At 40.2% G+C, this 13,784-nt stretch overlaps 1 protein-coding gene across 1 annotated transcript; it reads right to left on the bottom strand.

Annotated features, from left to right (window-relative positions):
- Nucleotides 1-3,325: 3,325 nt before the first annotated feature.
- LOC130220814 (alpha-2-macroglobulin-like protein 1) lies at nt 3,326-13,410 on the bottom strand. Its single transcript, XM_056453058.1, is given in 35 exon segments — nt 3,326-3,405; nt 3,484-3,589; nt 3,875-3,955; nt 4,024-4,105; nt 4,770-4,891; nt 4,962-5,183; nt 5,397-5,581; nt 5,681-5,843; nt 5,945-6,019; nt 6,097-6,253; nt 6,321-6,396; nt 6,536-6,712; nt 7,034-7,117; nt 7,197-7,248; nt 7,322-7,443; nt 7,528-7,651; nt 7,728-7,953; nt 8,028-8,169; nt 8,318-8,411; nt 8,488-8,502; nt 8,504-8,614; nt 9,191-9,340; nt 9,408-9,620; nt 9,695-9,922; nt 10,008-10,178; nt 10,249-10,358; nt 10,419-10,539; nt 10,753-10,867; nt 10,944-11,028; nt 11,093-11,258; nt 11,346-11,366; nt 11,439-11,491; nt 12,082-12,238; nt 12,527-12,710; nt 13,271-13,410. Coding segments are annotated over 35 exon segments (4,371 nt in total). The 3' UTR covers nt 3,326-3,364.
- Nucleotides 13,411-13,784: the final 374 nt, after the last annotated feature.

Raw genomic sequence — 13,784 nt, 5'->3', positions numbered from 1 at the left:
ACGCACCGATCAACATCCGAGTCTCATCACTCTCACATACAGTTATCTTTGTGGAAATGTTCCCCAAAATCAAAAATGGCAGCAATTAGGTTGATAAGTTTGATAAATGGCATCTAAAACATGTGTTTGGGAAAGAAAACGTTAGCTAACTAGTGCCATTTCCCTTAAAATAGATGAAAATGAGGTCCGATATCCTTTATTATTTTCACTATCCATTCTGAACGGACATTCGGATCACTCGGAAAGCGGTGAAAAGATATCGACTCAGTGTCAAGATCCCAAAGCGCAAGTGTTTTGAAATACTGCACCGAAGCATGAAGGTGCGGTCACACTTGACTTTTCTTCCCATAGACTTCCATTCATACGCACACGAATACGTCAGAACGGAAACGCGGGGTCATGCGTTAAGTTTCGCAGGTTGCTGCGGTGCAAAGTTCAAGCTTGGTGAACTCTAACCTGCTAAATCGCATCACTTGACTGCATGAGACCAATTTAGGATCAAAACATGACCTCTCTGGACAGAAATTTAAAACATGGAGCAATCGCTAGCTTTTTTAATGTCTAATAAGCTTGTTTAATCCCGCCCCTTTTCGCAGCGCCGCACGACAGAATTTCGCACACACAAAGCCCGGTGTGACCGTAGCTTGATCCAAAACACCCAGGTCACATGACTAAAGTGTTTCGAAACACCTGGTCACGTGACTAAAGCAATTCAAAGCATTAATCATTTCAGAAACATTTGACTGACAGAGTCAAACTTCTGTCTCATATGGTCTAGTGTAGTGTTTCCCAACCCTGTTCCTGGAGGCACACCAACAGTACATATTTTGGATGTCTCCATTATCTGACCCATTAACTTCAGGTTTTGGAGTCTCTTCTGATGTTATGATAAGATGATTCAGGTGTGTTTGATTAGGGAGAGCTTAAAAATGTGGACTGTTGGTGTGCCTTCAGGAACAGGGTTGGGAAACACTGGCCTAGTGGACTGTATGTATGTATGGTGTTACTATGCTTCAATTAACTTTTGGGTTCAAATCCCGACTTGCACAAATACTCCGAAATCATGATTTAATTTAGTTTAATCATGTTACTGTTTTATGGTGTAGTCTAGATAGGATACAGCTGCAGATACGCAATCAATTTAGCATCATTTTTGTAACACTGTAAAACAATAATTAATATTTTTACAGTACTGTGATGGTTGGGTTTAGGCTTTGAGTAGACATTAATAAAATACAATGGGAAATTTAATGAATATTATAAATAATTCTTGTTAACTTCTTGCCTCAACCATCTCTGATCTAACAACAACCCTGTTTTATGAACAAAACAAGATATATTTATTCACAAAGTGTTAATTCGGATGTCAGACCAATGTTGCAACAAAACGATACAAGAATAAAGCATTTCAAAATATCTGAACCAGCCTGGATTCCAATCCCACTATCCCCGTATGGTAGTCAGGCACCCTAACCAGTCCACTAAATCATTGAAGATGCGAATGTACTAAGTGGGGTTCAATACCTCAATTTGCTCAACTGTTCTTTGCTGAAACTATTTCAATGCAGTACATAAAAATGACCAGAGAGTGGGATTTCGAAACGTTTCGAAGCTTCGACAGTTTCAGTGTTTCATGAAGCCTCGCTTTGCCCACCAAGGGTTTCTTCCTACTGTAGCCTCTATTTTGCTTTTAAAATAACGGCCGCGTGTAATCGGGCTATGGTTATGTGTCTTGTGTTAGTAGCACTGCTGTGCAATAACCACTAGAGAGCACTGTGATTTCACCTGCTAGTAAAAGGGTGTAATTTTGGTGTGACGAGTAGGGGACACATAATGGAGAAAAATGTTTAAGATTAGCAATTTTGACAGTAATATGTAAAAGACAACAGATAAAAGCCAATAAATACGTTAGGAAAAACACATGTAGGCACAGATAGACAAGTCCACACTCAAAAAGGTGTACACAGTTTGACTGTTGGTGGAAAACTATTGTAGGCAATATTAAGTAAGGATCTGGTTAAAGTGCAGTGCATGCTACATCTTGATGGTATGCAGCGAGGGGTATAGAGAGAGTTAGTGTGAGGTAGAACTGCACAATATATTGTTTCAGCTTTGATATCAGAATGTGCGCATCCGCAATAATCATATTGCAAAGATATGCAGTGTTCAGTCTGAATAATAGTTGACCAGGAGATACTGAATAGTATTCAATCACTGTATTTATATAGGATTTGTGCAAAATGCATTTCTTTCTTGGAGTTCGTCTCATCTATTGTCCGAGTATTTACATTTCAAAGCAAGATACAAGATTTCACCTACCTCATTGACAATTTCCTTTACAAGCCAGAAACACTTATTTCTTCAGACAGAATTATTATAATTTTTTTTACATGCTCTAAAACCTTCAATATTTGGACTAGAAACAAAACAGAAAAGCATGTTTTAACGTTGAGATTCATTTTCTGAATACTGTTAAAATCCCCAGAAAAACTGTCAAATAGAGCCATTCAAACCATCTAAAACAATAGTCCTATCAATATTTAAACGAAAAATAAAATTACACAAGATATTAGAAAAATCTGATGTTGCAGAGTTCAGCCTGTAGAAAATAGCTCTCCATCAGTCGACTGGTGAATGACCGGATGCTGCAGAACCATCTGCCTGAGGGTAGCAGAGAGAAATATCCACAGCTTGAGTGGCTGATGATTCTCTTGACTTTCCCTTAAGCACCACCTGGTGTAGATGTCCTGGGAGGAAAGCTCAAACTACCAATAGTACTAAGTCTTATACCATTTCCTCATCCATGTTGACATTAAACTGACACTGCTTGATGTCATGTTGCTGAAATGGTTTCAACCATAATTATCTGCTCAGAATTAGCAAGCAGAATTACTGGACAATTTGCTACTAATAAATTTTAAGTTCTAAAACAATGACTTGAAGCTATGCCTTTTCCCATACTTCCCCAATGTGACATCTAAGACGAACATACCACAAGGCCTTTATTTGGAAACAGGGTTACTTTTGTAACACTGGCAGAAATCCTGTATAGTAGTACTAGGAGACCTTTCAACGGTTCCGTACAATGTGATTAAACTAAAAACATTCTTTGAGCAGTCAATGTCTCATTTAATTCACTCAACTTCATTTGTAGTGGGGCAGCTATTGGTTTAATCCAAATTGTCGTTTGAGCATGTGCTGTCAGTCTTGCATTCACCTTGCCCATCACCCAGATGTTAAACAGACCTAGGACCTTGATTAGAGCTGCAATTAAGCTAGATTAGTGTAAACCTCTGGATCTTGACAAACCCAACATGACAGCAGATTCATTTAAAAATCTTTATTTAAACGCACTGAAGCATCATCATGGACAGGGGGACGTGTACGTGGTCTCAAATTTATCATCTGAAAGAAAAATAGAGCATGATCACCATCTACAGGACATTCAGCTCAAAAAGCTCAAGTGAAATGGTAAAGACATACTTCTCTGGTAATAGTCATAAATATTGATGACCGCTGGCTTCAGATTCTGCACTGCAACAGCCCGTGTCAGCTGTATACTGAAGGTCACTGGAACACCTTTGGGAACCTGTGGCCAGAAGCAAGAGAATTGGGTCACACTTCAAAGTATAGACTGCTCCAGTGTAAACAAGTTAACTGAGGGATATAGTAGAGAGTCTGAAGGGTTTAACTCCCTTTGGAAAAGACAAATTAAGAAGGTCACCAAGAAAAAAAAAAAAAAAAAAAAAGGAACCTATAAAAATGTTTGCGAACATTGTTATGGGTTTCGAAAAAGCTACTCAAATCTCATTTCTCCAACTGACAAAGATCCTCACATTTAAGATGGCAGGTTTATTAGAAACTCCAGTCTCACCTCTTGTAGATAGACGAGGACATGATCACCATTCGAATCAACCCTCTGCACTAATGGAGCAAAGTTAGGTGGGGATCCAAGCTGAGGAAAAACCAACACTTAGCAAGCATTGTCAAAAGGTCCCAGAGTTACCATTAGATCATACAAACCAGTGAGGTGTCTGCTGTGAATCCTGACAACACCTTGATGTCCACCAGAACCATGTTAGTAGTTGGCTTCGGACCAGTGTATCTGGGGGGGTGGGGGTGGAGGAGAGAGAAAACCAACCATTTCAGATCTGATGATTAAAACCACCAACAAGGTCATTTACATTCAAGCTAACTGAAAAACATGTGACTGAATTGAGCCAAGGGTTTCTAAAGGGGAGACCTGTAAAAAGCATGTTCTCAATCCAAAAACTGGTTTAATCCCTGAGGGGCAAATAAAGTAGTGTACATTCAAACTACATCTAACAAAATGCAGTCAGATGATCATGTGACATCCTTAAATAAGCCAAACTTTGTAGAGTTTAGCTCCATCCCAGATCAAGTTCAAATCAGATTTGGTGGTTGGCAAACAATCAGTGACAGCAGTGCTACAAAAAAAAATATAAGGTGTAAAAGGGGGGGGGGGGGGGGGGGGGGGGGGGGGGGGGGGGGTTGGTGTTGACTTTACTAGCCAACTATTAACAGTACAGCAAAACCAGGGTCCACTTTAAAAGTGCACCAGTGGCATCATTGACACTGCAGCAGCCAAAAATAACCAATCCTACAAAAGAATTTGCATGGAAATTCACAGGAGTTCTTTAAGTCTGCTCAATTCTGTGTAAAGAGGGGAGAGGGAGGAACAAACAAAAACAAAAAAAAAAAAAAAAAAAAAACCACGCAAGTAAAGCTGGAAAGGAAACAATTCTTACTTGACTGTGAAGGTCAACATCAGATTGACTGGTGCAGCCTGGCAGTCTCCAGTCACCTTCGCAACAACACTCAATGTTTTGGCAACCGTAACAGGAGTAGGGATGTTGTAGAAACAGGCAACCTGCAAGTTAAAACAAGAGGCAATAAATCATCATGAGCAAAAAACAACAGAAATAGGTGAACATACAGACCTGCACAGAAGCACAGGCAGATCCCCTTGCTACAACACTATATGTGCCTGGGAAGTTGTTCAGTGAATTTCTCTGATACAGCAAGCGGTTGTTGGGAGTCACAGCAAAGTTGAAAATGTCTCCTGTTGGCACTGAGGACTGAACTGTAACAGTGCTGGAGCCTCCAGGGCTGAACGCTTGAGCAGCATACAGAGACAAGGCCTGAAGAGCCACCACTGTGTCCTAGGAGTTAAATTAGAGTAAGCTTTATGCATTCCAAGTGATTGCAAAACTATGGTAACCAAACTGTAAATTTAAACACTGGCAGTATAGGTGGGATTACCATTAAAGATTTGATTATCTTTTCAGTACACACTACATATGGTACCTTCTGATTATGCACTTGTTAATGTTAACACACTGACTGAATTATGCTAACTTGCAAGCTGAAGTCACCTGAGTGGAGGTGAAACCACCATAGGGATTCTGCTGGGCCACAAGCCAGTTGACAATGCGGTTAGCATAGCCCAGATTAGCAGTGGTCACAGGCTGTACTGTGAGAACCGCTAGCAGCACATATGCACTGATCTCCACTGCTAGAGTGTCACCAGATGTAGTCTGAGACCAGTGGAGAGTAGTACCTAAAGACAGGAAGGCGGGGGTTGTTCTTGCTTTGTTACAAAGTTTTGCACAATTTTTAAAATGCACCCAAGTTCAGCAAATTGATGGCTAATATTCACCTTCAGAAATGGCAATGTTTCTCAAGGAATTTAAAAGCTGTGTTCGAGTGTTGGTCTCTCCAGCCAGACTGAAGGTGTAGGCAAGCAGAGCAGTTACATAAGTGTTTCCCAGATTCCCAACTAGAGGCCTCAAAAATGACAGAGCCTTAGTAATGACAGGATCCTAGAGAGAAGGAAAAAAAAAAAAAAGCCAAGTTCATGCTAAAACTACTGACGACATACACATTGCACACTAAAAAGTTCTTGGATAAGCAATATTTTTACCGTGACAGGGACGCCTATTTCAAGCATTGATGCAACAATGTAGCCAGTCATGGTCACATTATCACCAACTCCACCCTAAAACACAACAGCATCAAACACCTTCAGGATCAGTCTCAGCTTAGTAATAGCAGGTCTGAAGAGATGTGACATACCTTCATGTCATTGTGGTACAGAGTGCCCTGCTGCACAAAACAGCCATCTGAACCCTGCGTGCTAATCAACCAGTCCTTTGCACTCTTAAGAACATTGGGATCTATGTAGGTGAAGTTCCTTGCTAGGCCAAAAGTCCTCATGACAAAAGCGGTCAACCTGGATACAGAGCAATTTAAGTTACACAATACTTAAATCATCAAGACTTGAACTGCAGGACACGCACCATGTATTGGATGGATCGTAACCAAAAGTGCTGAATGAACCGTCACTGTGCCTGTAGTTCAGCTCTCCTTGATATCCTGTCCCAGTCAAAAGAATAAAACCCTAGTCATACTATGAATGTCTGTGTTTTAGTTGGATCTGAACTCCACAAGACACAAGCCCTCCAGAACAGTTTGGCTGCAACTGGTCTAAATACTGGGATTTTAAAACTCATACCACTCAGAAGATAACTCATGGCAGTGTCTTGGATGGTTGGGGTGAGCTGTGCAGTTACTGTCAGATACCGAAGGATGTAAATATTGGGAGCAAGAATGATCATATTCTGTTCTCCACAGCCAGAAGGCATCTGTAGCAAATTGGCCAGGTTATTCAGTGCACGACCCATTATGTCCCCTAGGAGAGGAAACAATTAAAATTAGCTTTACCTCATTTCAGGATCATATCACTTGTGAAAGTAACATGCAAGTGGTAACAGTCATTGATTTTGTGACCCTACCAACTACACCTAGACAGTTCAAGCAGACTACATGTGAAAGGCAGTGCATTGCACCTAGTTCAATCTCATGGTTAAGTATTTTTGGATCAGCTGTTCTCTCCCCCATTTGAGCACATGCTTGTCAGTAATAAACCACCTAATAGACCTTCGGCTGCATAAATTACTTGGGCAAACTGATTTGTCAGAAAAACAAATTCAACCCCACCCCCACCCTTTACCAATGACTGATACAGAGCATCTGGCTGATCCCTGGATGACATTTCTTGGAAGCGTGATCTTCACATTCTCTGAAAGCATGCTTCCTGTAAACCAAAAACAAAAATCAGCAGACATCACTAGGATCTCTAACCAATTTAGAATAAATCCATAAGCTGAACAAACCCTTTGGACAAAGTAACCAACTCCGTGTGAAAGTCCTTTCCACTCCTTCAGCCTAGAGGAACAAGTTAAAATTAAAATAAAAAAACCCATGAGCTCCACTTTTAAACTTCAGAATAGTTACTAACCAGAACCAGCAGACTTCGAGTGACTATGTCAATGCGTCCTCTTGATGGTACGGTCACATCCTGATCGCCACACAATTCCTGAGATGGACTGGCCTCAGCACTAATGGTCACGTTTACAGTTCCTATTAAAAAAAAAAAAATTCAATAAAAAAATTAAATCAATTGAAGACCCTCAAATAATATAAAAACAATAAACCCCAACCAACCAACAACAGATGCAGTTAGAGCCCATTTGATGGTCTTTCTCCAGTTGGCAGAGAGAGTGGATGGAGACTGATCATTAATGGGTGTTAGAGTGAAGTTGGAGGATGGCGTTGGAGTCACTTGAATCTGACAATGAATATAGCATTAGTGGACATTGAGTGGATACATGCATATGCGGATCCATTAACAAGTGAACCCAGACCTTGAGGCATTGCAACAGATAGTTGAAGACTGTGGCCACGAGCTCAAAAGCCTCCCCACGGATTATGGAGTAAGGCAGGGTGAGCTCTAGGAAGAAGGGCTGGAAGGAAGTCAGCAGAACTGGTGGAGCCTGACCAAAACCATTGGAGGACAGACAGAAGGCCTCAGTGTCCCATGTGGTGATTGAATCAGGAACTGTGAGGGGAACTGATGTGGACCCAGAGTCCCTGTGTGGACAAGAAATAAAACATGGTAAAAGCCATTTTTTTATTATTTTTTTTAAATAAACAGGTTGACTAACCCCACAAGAGCGAGTTGCCAGATCCAGGTTTCTGGAAAGTAAGTCCTGATGGTCACATCAGCAGAGGAACCTCCAGCTCCTGCCATTGCTAAAGGAACCGGAGCCTTTTCAGCAATAGCAAAAGCAGCCTCCCGAAAAAATACTTAAAAAAAAAAAAAAAAAAAAAAAAAACACACACACTTGAATAGATACACACAAAATAATAATAATAATAATATTATTATCCATTTCTCCCATCACCACTCCTTTAGTGGTTGCAGTTGATAGTCACTTTAAGCAAACAGACATACCCCCCTGGAAGTTGCGATAGTACAGCAGGTCTTTGAACTTCAGGCACTGAGGCTCTCGAACTGGCAGATTTGTTGCAATCTTGATCCCCACACTCTGTGTCATGGGTTAAAAATAAATATACAATCTCGGGATGGGGGGGCAGCAATCAAAATAAACCCTAAAGAGTTACCTTGAAGGTGTTATAAAGCCTGATCTGTTGGAACAGCTCGACGGGGTCGAACATTTAGGCAGTCTTGTTGATCTTCAACACCGTATGGATAATCAGATAGTGATTGGAGTGGGAGCATGTTAAACACCTAAAGGGAAGGAAAATATAATAAAAATGTATAGTGCTTTTACAGTGTAGATTGTGTCAGTTCAGTTTAAGTGACCTATTTGAAGCTGCTTTGAGAGTTTCAAATTTACAGAGTTAGTTCAGTGTGGTTTAATAAATCCCAACAGTCCAAACACTGTTCGGGATCTGTAGAGCTGCATTTCGATGTATTGCTGCAGAGACAGACCAATTGGCAAAGTAAAAAATTTTAAAGACAAGGTCTCAAAAAGATCCTTTAAACTACCGAAAGTACTAGTGAAGATCTACCTGGAAAATGAGTGAGAAAAGGCTGAGGTAATCAATTGTTTGGACCAACTCTTAGAGGAAACCACTCTCTCTGGAATCAATTACAACTTTGCTGTGGCAAGCAGATGGTTCATGTAAATGCTCACTTTAAACCCTCTTAAAATCTTTCAACTTAGTTTGAAGTGGTACGTGTAAGGATTTGCACAGTACAGCCAATTCTACAGCATGTAGCACCAGTTCAATATCTTAGAATGCATTCGAGAGGTGAGGAAAAAAAATAAATAAAATAGAAAGTCTACAACAGATCAGTTACCGAATCTGCATTTAGACGTCCTCCTGACTGCATGATCAGAACACTCTGATCTATAGCACTGAGACCACACAGAGATCCTGCTTGAGCAGAGACAGTCAAAATATTTCCTTCACCAGGAACAGCTGTAGCAGGAGAGAACTGCAGAGAAACCTGCAACAAACAAGCTCAATGAAAGACATGTCACACTCCACACAAAGACAACTAGACAAACAGATACCTGATTTGAGAAACACTTCTCCGTGTCAAAAGATGCACTACCAGTCACTACAGTCTGACTAGGCAGAACACAGAAGACCAGAATCTGCACCGTCGGAGCCATATTGGCAAGAATTGAGAGATCAAACGTCACCGTGCCCTTTGAGAGGGTATTAGAAGCCAGAGCTTGAACAGATTTAAAGCCATGCAGAACGATAACTCCTCTGGACATGACCTGACAACAGACAGCTAGATTAGTGCCAAACAAAAATGGTCAAACAGGAATAAATAAAAAAATAAATAAAATACCATATAGATGATGTCAGCACTGTAGTCGCCAGTCTCTCCAACAAATGAATACTTGACAGTCACTGGATAAGTAGTGCCACACTTCAGAGGCTGCTCAAGCTTCACTATAGACAGATCACTAAAGGTTGGGTTGTCAGAAGGTACAGTTTGGGAAAGCTGAACCACCTGTGTATCTGTAGTGAAGTATGGTGAATTGTAACTAAAATAAGACTGTGGAGTTGCACTTGCCTGGAAAAAAATAAATAAAAAATAAAGTTAAGCACTTCTTGCAAGAGCAAGTAACATTTTGTTCAAAATTACTGGCAAGTCATACCACAAGATTCAGATCAGCTTTAGAAAAACTGGTAGTGTCAAGGGAGAACTTTGCAAATCCGTTCTTGTTTGTAGTCAAATTGAACAGCACTTTGTTGGGCCATATGCTGCTGTCCAGGAGATAAACTGCCTTGCTATTGATTGGGTTTCCATTGTAATCAGAAGCAGCGATCTATTTGGGGAAACAAACATTAAGGGAAACCCAACAAATGGACTTCTGCAACAAGTGAATCTCAACTAACCTTGCCATTCACGGTTGACCCATAATTATAGAACTTCGGGAGATCCACGAATGTGACCTTGCCAACTTCAAATGTAATTGACACCGTTGTGGATTTGGACATGACAACACCTGGAAGGGAAAACATATGAAGGCACAAGAAACGGCACACAAAATCTGCCAGTAGTTTACCTGTTCCCTCCTCAGTCATGTTGACTTTAACAATGAAGGAATTTTGCAGGTTACCCTCAAAACTGGTGCCAAAAAACGATGATGTGCTGATTGTTAGAGAGGCACAGCCAGTGTTGTTTGTCTGGTAATAAAGATTAAAAAGCCGATCAGACGCAAAGATTTAAAATAACCAGGGCTTCATCTTTCCCCTATTAATACTAGTTCACATGTGAATATATACCATCTGAAATTCACCATGTATAAGACTAGATGCCAATTATTTTAAAATATACAAGTTACACCAACTAATAAAAATCAGGAGTCTGTAAATGCAGGCCCTGCACAAAGGTCTAACCTTAGTGGATTTATTCAGACAAATGCTGGTCACTTTAGGATCCTGAATGAAGGTAAGAGGCTGACGGCACACTTCCACTAGCACTTGACCAGGTACAGGCTGCCCAAATGTGTACCTGAGAAACATTAAAGATCAAGAATAGACCATCCACAAGACAAACACGCAGCAAGAAAACTGAAGGCTTCACTCACTTTCCACAAGCCTCAACTTTCAGTCCCACATCTGCAACACTATACGTCTGCAGGGTGTTTACGGTCACATCAAACTTGGGTAAAACTAAACAAGAAAGAGCTGTAAGACATCAGAAAGGCTGTTGTACATTTAGAGATAGTAGGCGTACCATATTTCTTCACATCAAAAGTCTGGGAGATCATTCGGTCACCAATATAAGCCCTCAGTGTGTACGTCCCAACCTGAGCTTCTGGGATCAACACATGAGAAAGCTCCAAAATCCAGTTGATGGAGGAAACATTTGTCCATTGATTTATTCGGATATTACGAAAGTCCTATTGAAAAAGTTAAGCTTAGACAAAAAGTACTAAGAAAACATCCAGAAGCAACATTGTCAACAGAAGCAGCAAACAAGTTCCTACCTCCAACACCACCAGATTGTACTGCAAGACAGAGTTAGAATTAGACATGGTCAAAGATTTTAAAGGTTGAAAAGAAACTACACACAGCCTTACCATTTGGTCAAGAGGCACAAGTTTATCAGTCATGGTGACGACTCTGAAATTCACTGCAAATGTGAGAATAAAAGCACTTTTAGCCTGGGCAGTTTAACACGATCAGATTCACATAATATTAAAGACAACTCATTTAAGATTCTTTATTCCCTCTAACTTTATAGTTTGGTTAAGATGCACCGAAACTGAATATTGGGGAGAATCTGTCATTTAACAGCATGCTTGGACATGGTAAATGTCTAACTGCACAGGAACATCCACTAAAAGTGTTGTAGCAACTTTAAATTTGTAAATAATAATAATAATAATAATAATAATAATAATAATAATAAACCTTAGAATTCAAATCTGATTTGTGAACCAATCACTTTAAACAAATTAAGGAAACTGTACCTTTCTCTACCCTTCTAAAACCTGCTTGAATTAGTTAAGATTGATAACATCCAACCATCAAATCAACACAGAACACACCTTTCCTACTATGATACTCAATGGTTGCCAGGCTAAACAAACTCTCGTTCAACGGAAAGAAACGGTTTTAGAAACTCGAACAGTAAAGGAGTACCACACCATTAGCAGGTGAACAGTCCCTTCAATACTTGAGAACCTTATTGGGAGTTCTGCACTAATACTAGTCAGTCACCTGTCTGTCCTGGATTGTAGAGTGGTTTGTCTGTCTGGATGAAGGTCAGAGGCAGATAAGACCTGAACATCACTTTACGCTCTTCAGTCATTTTGAAGGACTGTCCTTGAACGACCACCCTCACCGTCTGCACTGAATCTCCATTTACTTGAGGAGCCTGTAGAGAAACATCGTAAAGTAGACTTCACGCAGAAATCAACATTTCCCCAAGTTAAGATTTGACAACCTTTGTTGAACAAACCAAAACATTCTGAAGAATGTTAGGAGAAAGCAGCTATAGTGTGAATAAACATTGGAAATCAATGGCCTTTTTTGTCCTGCATATCTTCCTTTGTGTTCAAAAGGACAACAAGTTGAAAACGTGGATTTATTTTTTGGGGTGGTGAAAATCCCTTTAACATAAGGACCTTTCTACTTGTTTTGTGCATGTTAAAGAATCACAGACCTGGAAATTAAAACATCTGTGAAGCTTCCTCTGGGTTGTCTGACGCACAAGTTGAGTTTCTGTATTTTTGTCATCGACCAGAGAAATTGTCAATGTCAGACTGCCTTTGGGCTTCAGAAGACTAGCGCACAGTTTAGCACCAGAGCCGGACTCAATCAATGAAGGAAACGTCACCATGAAGAGCCTGCAGGAAAACAAACGGTTTGGGTTTGTCAAGATCTGCTCGACTGATGGCACGTCACTCTAGTTTACTTTCAGAAGCCATAAAGATCAGCTCTAAACAAGCATTTTTAAAATGGGTAAGTCTAGGAATAAAACGGGACACTTTTGTCCACTTCATCAGTGGTCATTTTCATGGCAAGTGAACGAGGGCTACTTTGAAAGATACCACAAAAGGAGGTCTCAAAGAAAAAATAAACAAATAAAGGGTGCATCTTTGTATAGGGTCCCCAGAGGATCCTGGATAGTCATGTTTGGTACTCCACCCAAATCTTAATGAAAACATTCACATATTAGACATCTTTCAGATCAGACCTGCAATTAAACCAGTTCAGCTTTAATATAATTTTAAAGTAAATGCTAATCATTCTCAAAGTTGCATTATAATTGTAGCTCAACTATTTTTTTTTTTAACATCCAAGATGAAACAGTACTAAAGTGTTGAAAATTCCCAAACATTAAGACATCTTTTCATCTGTGGCCAAATGTTTGACTGATGAGGGGGTTAGAGACCATAGAACTTACGGCCCTGAAAGCAGTTCATCAGCGGTGACCACTGGTTCTATTGGTCTTGGGGCTTCCACAATAAGCTTGGCACCATCAACAAAACAGAAGAAAAGGACTAGATTAAGCCATTTCCAAACACTGATCTCCATCACCACCATGATGGGCAATCATGCAAGACTTTCTCCTTCAGAAATCCTTCACAATGACTACTACAATCCACAAATGATGAACCCAACAGAACTTCAAACTATACTGGAAGAGTCTCAGCACTGCACAATTATAGAGTCCACTAACGAGACACACCTGATTCAGCTCATCTGCAGAGACCGCAGCAGCTCACACTGAGAAATCTCCTTTTCTCATTTTGTACCTGAAACAGTTTTGAATAACAACACAAATAAGATCAAGTTATCTCTAAAAATTAATGTTTTAGTCCGGCCTGCAACTGCGCACTAACGACCACCGATCAACATCGGGGTCTCATTACTCTCACACACAGTTATCTTTGTGGAAATGTTCCCCAAAATCAAAA

The sequence above is a fragment of the Danio aesculapii genome, chromosome 3 (genome assembly GCF_903798145.1).
Source record: "Danio aesculapii chromosome 3, fDanAes4.1, whole genome shotgun sequence".
In the NCBI taxonomy this organism is placed as follows: domain Eukaryota; kingdom Metazoa; phylum Chordata; class Actinopteri; order Cypriniformes; family Danionidae; genus Danio; species Danio aesculapii.
This window is presented reverse-complemented; position numbering and strand designations above follow the sequence as displayed.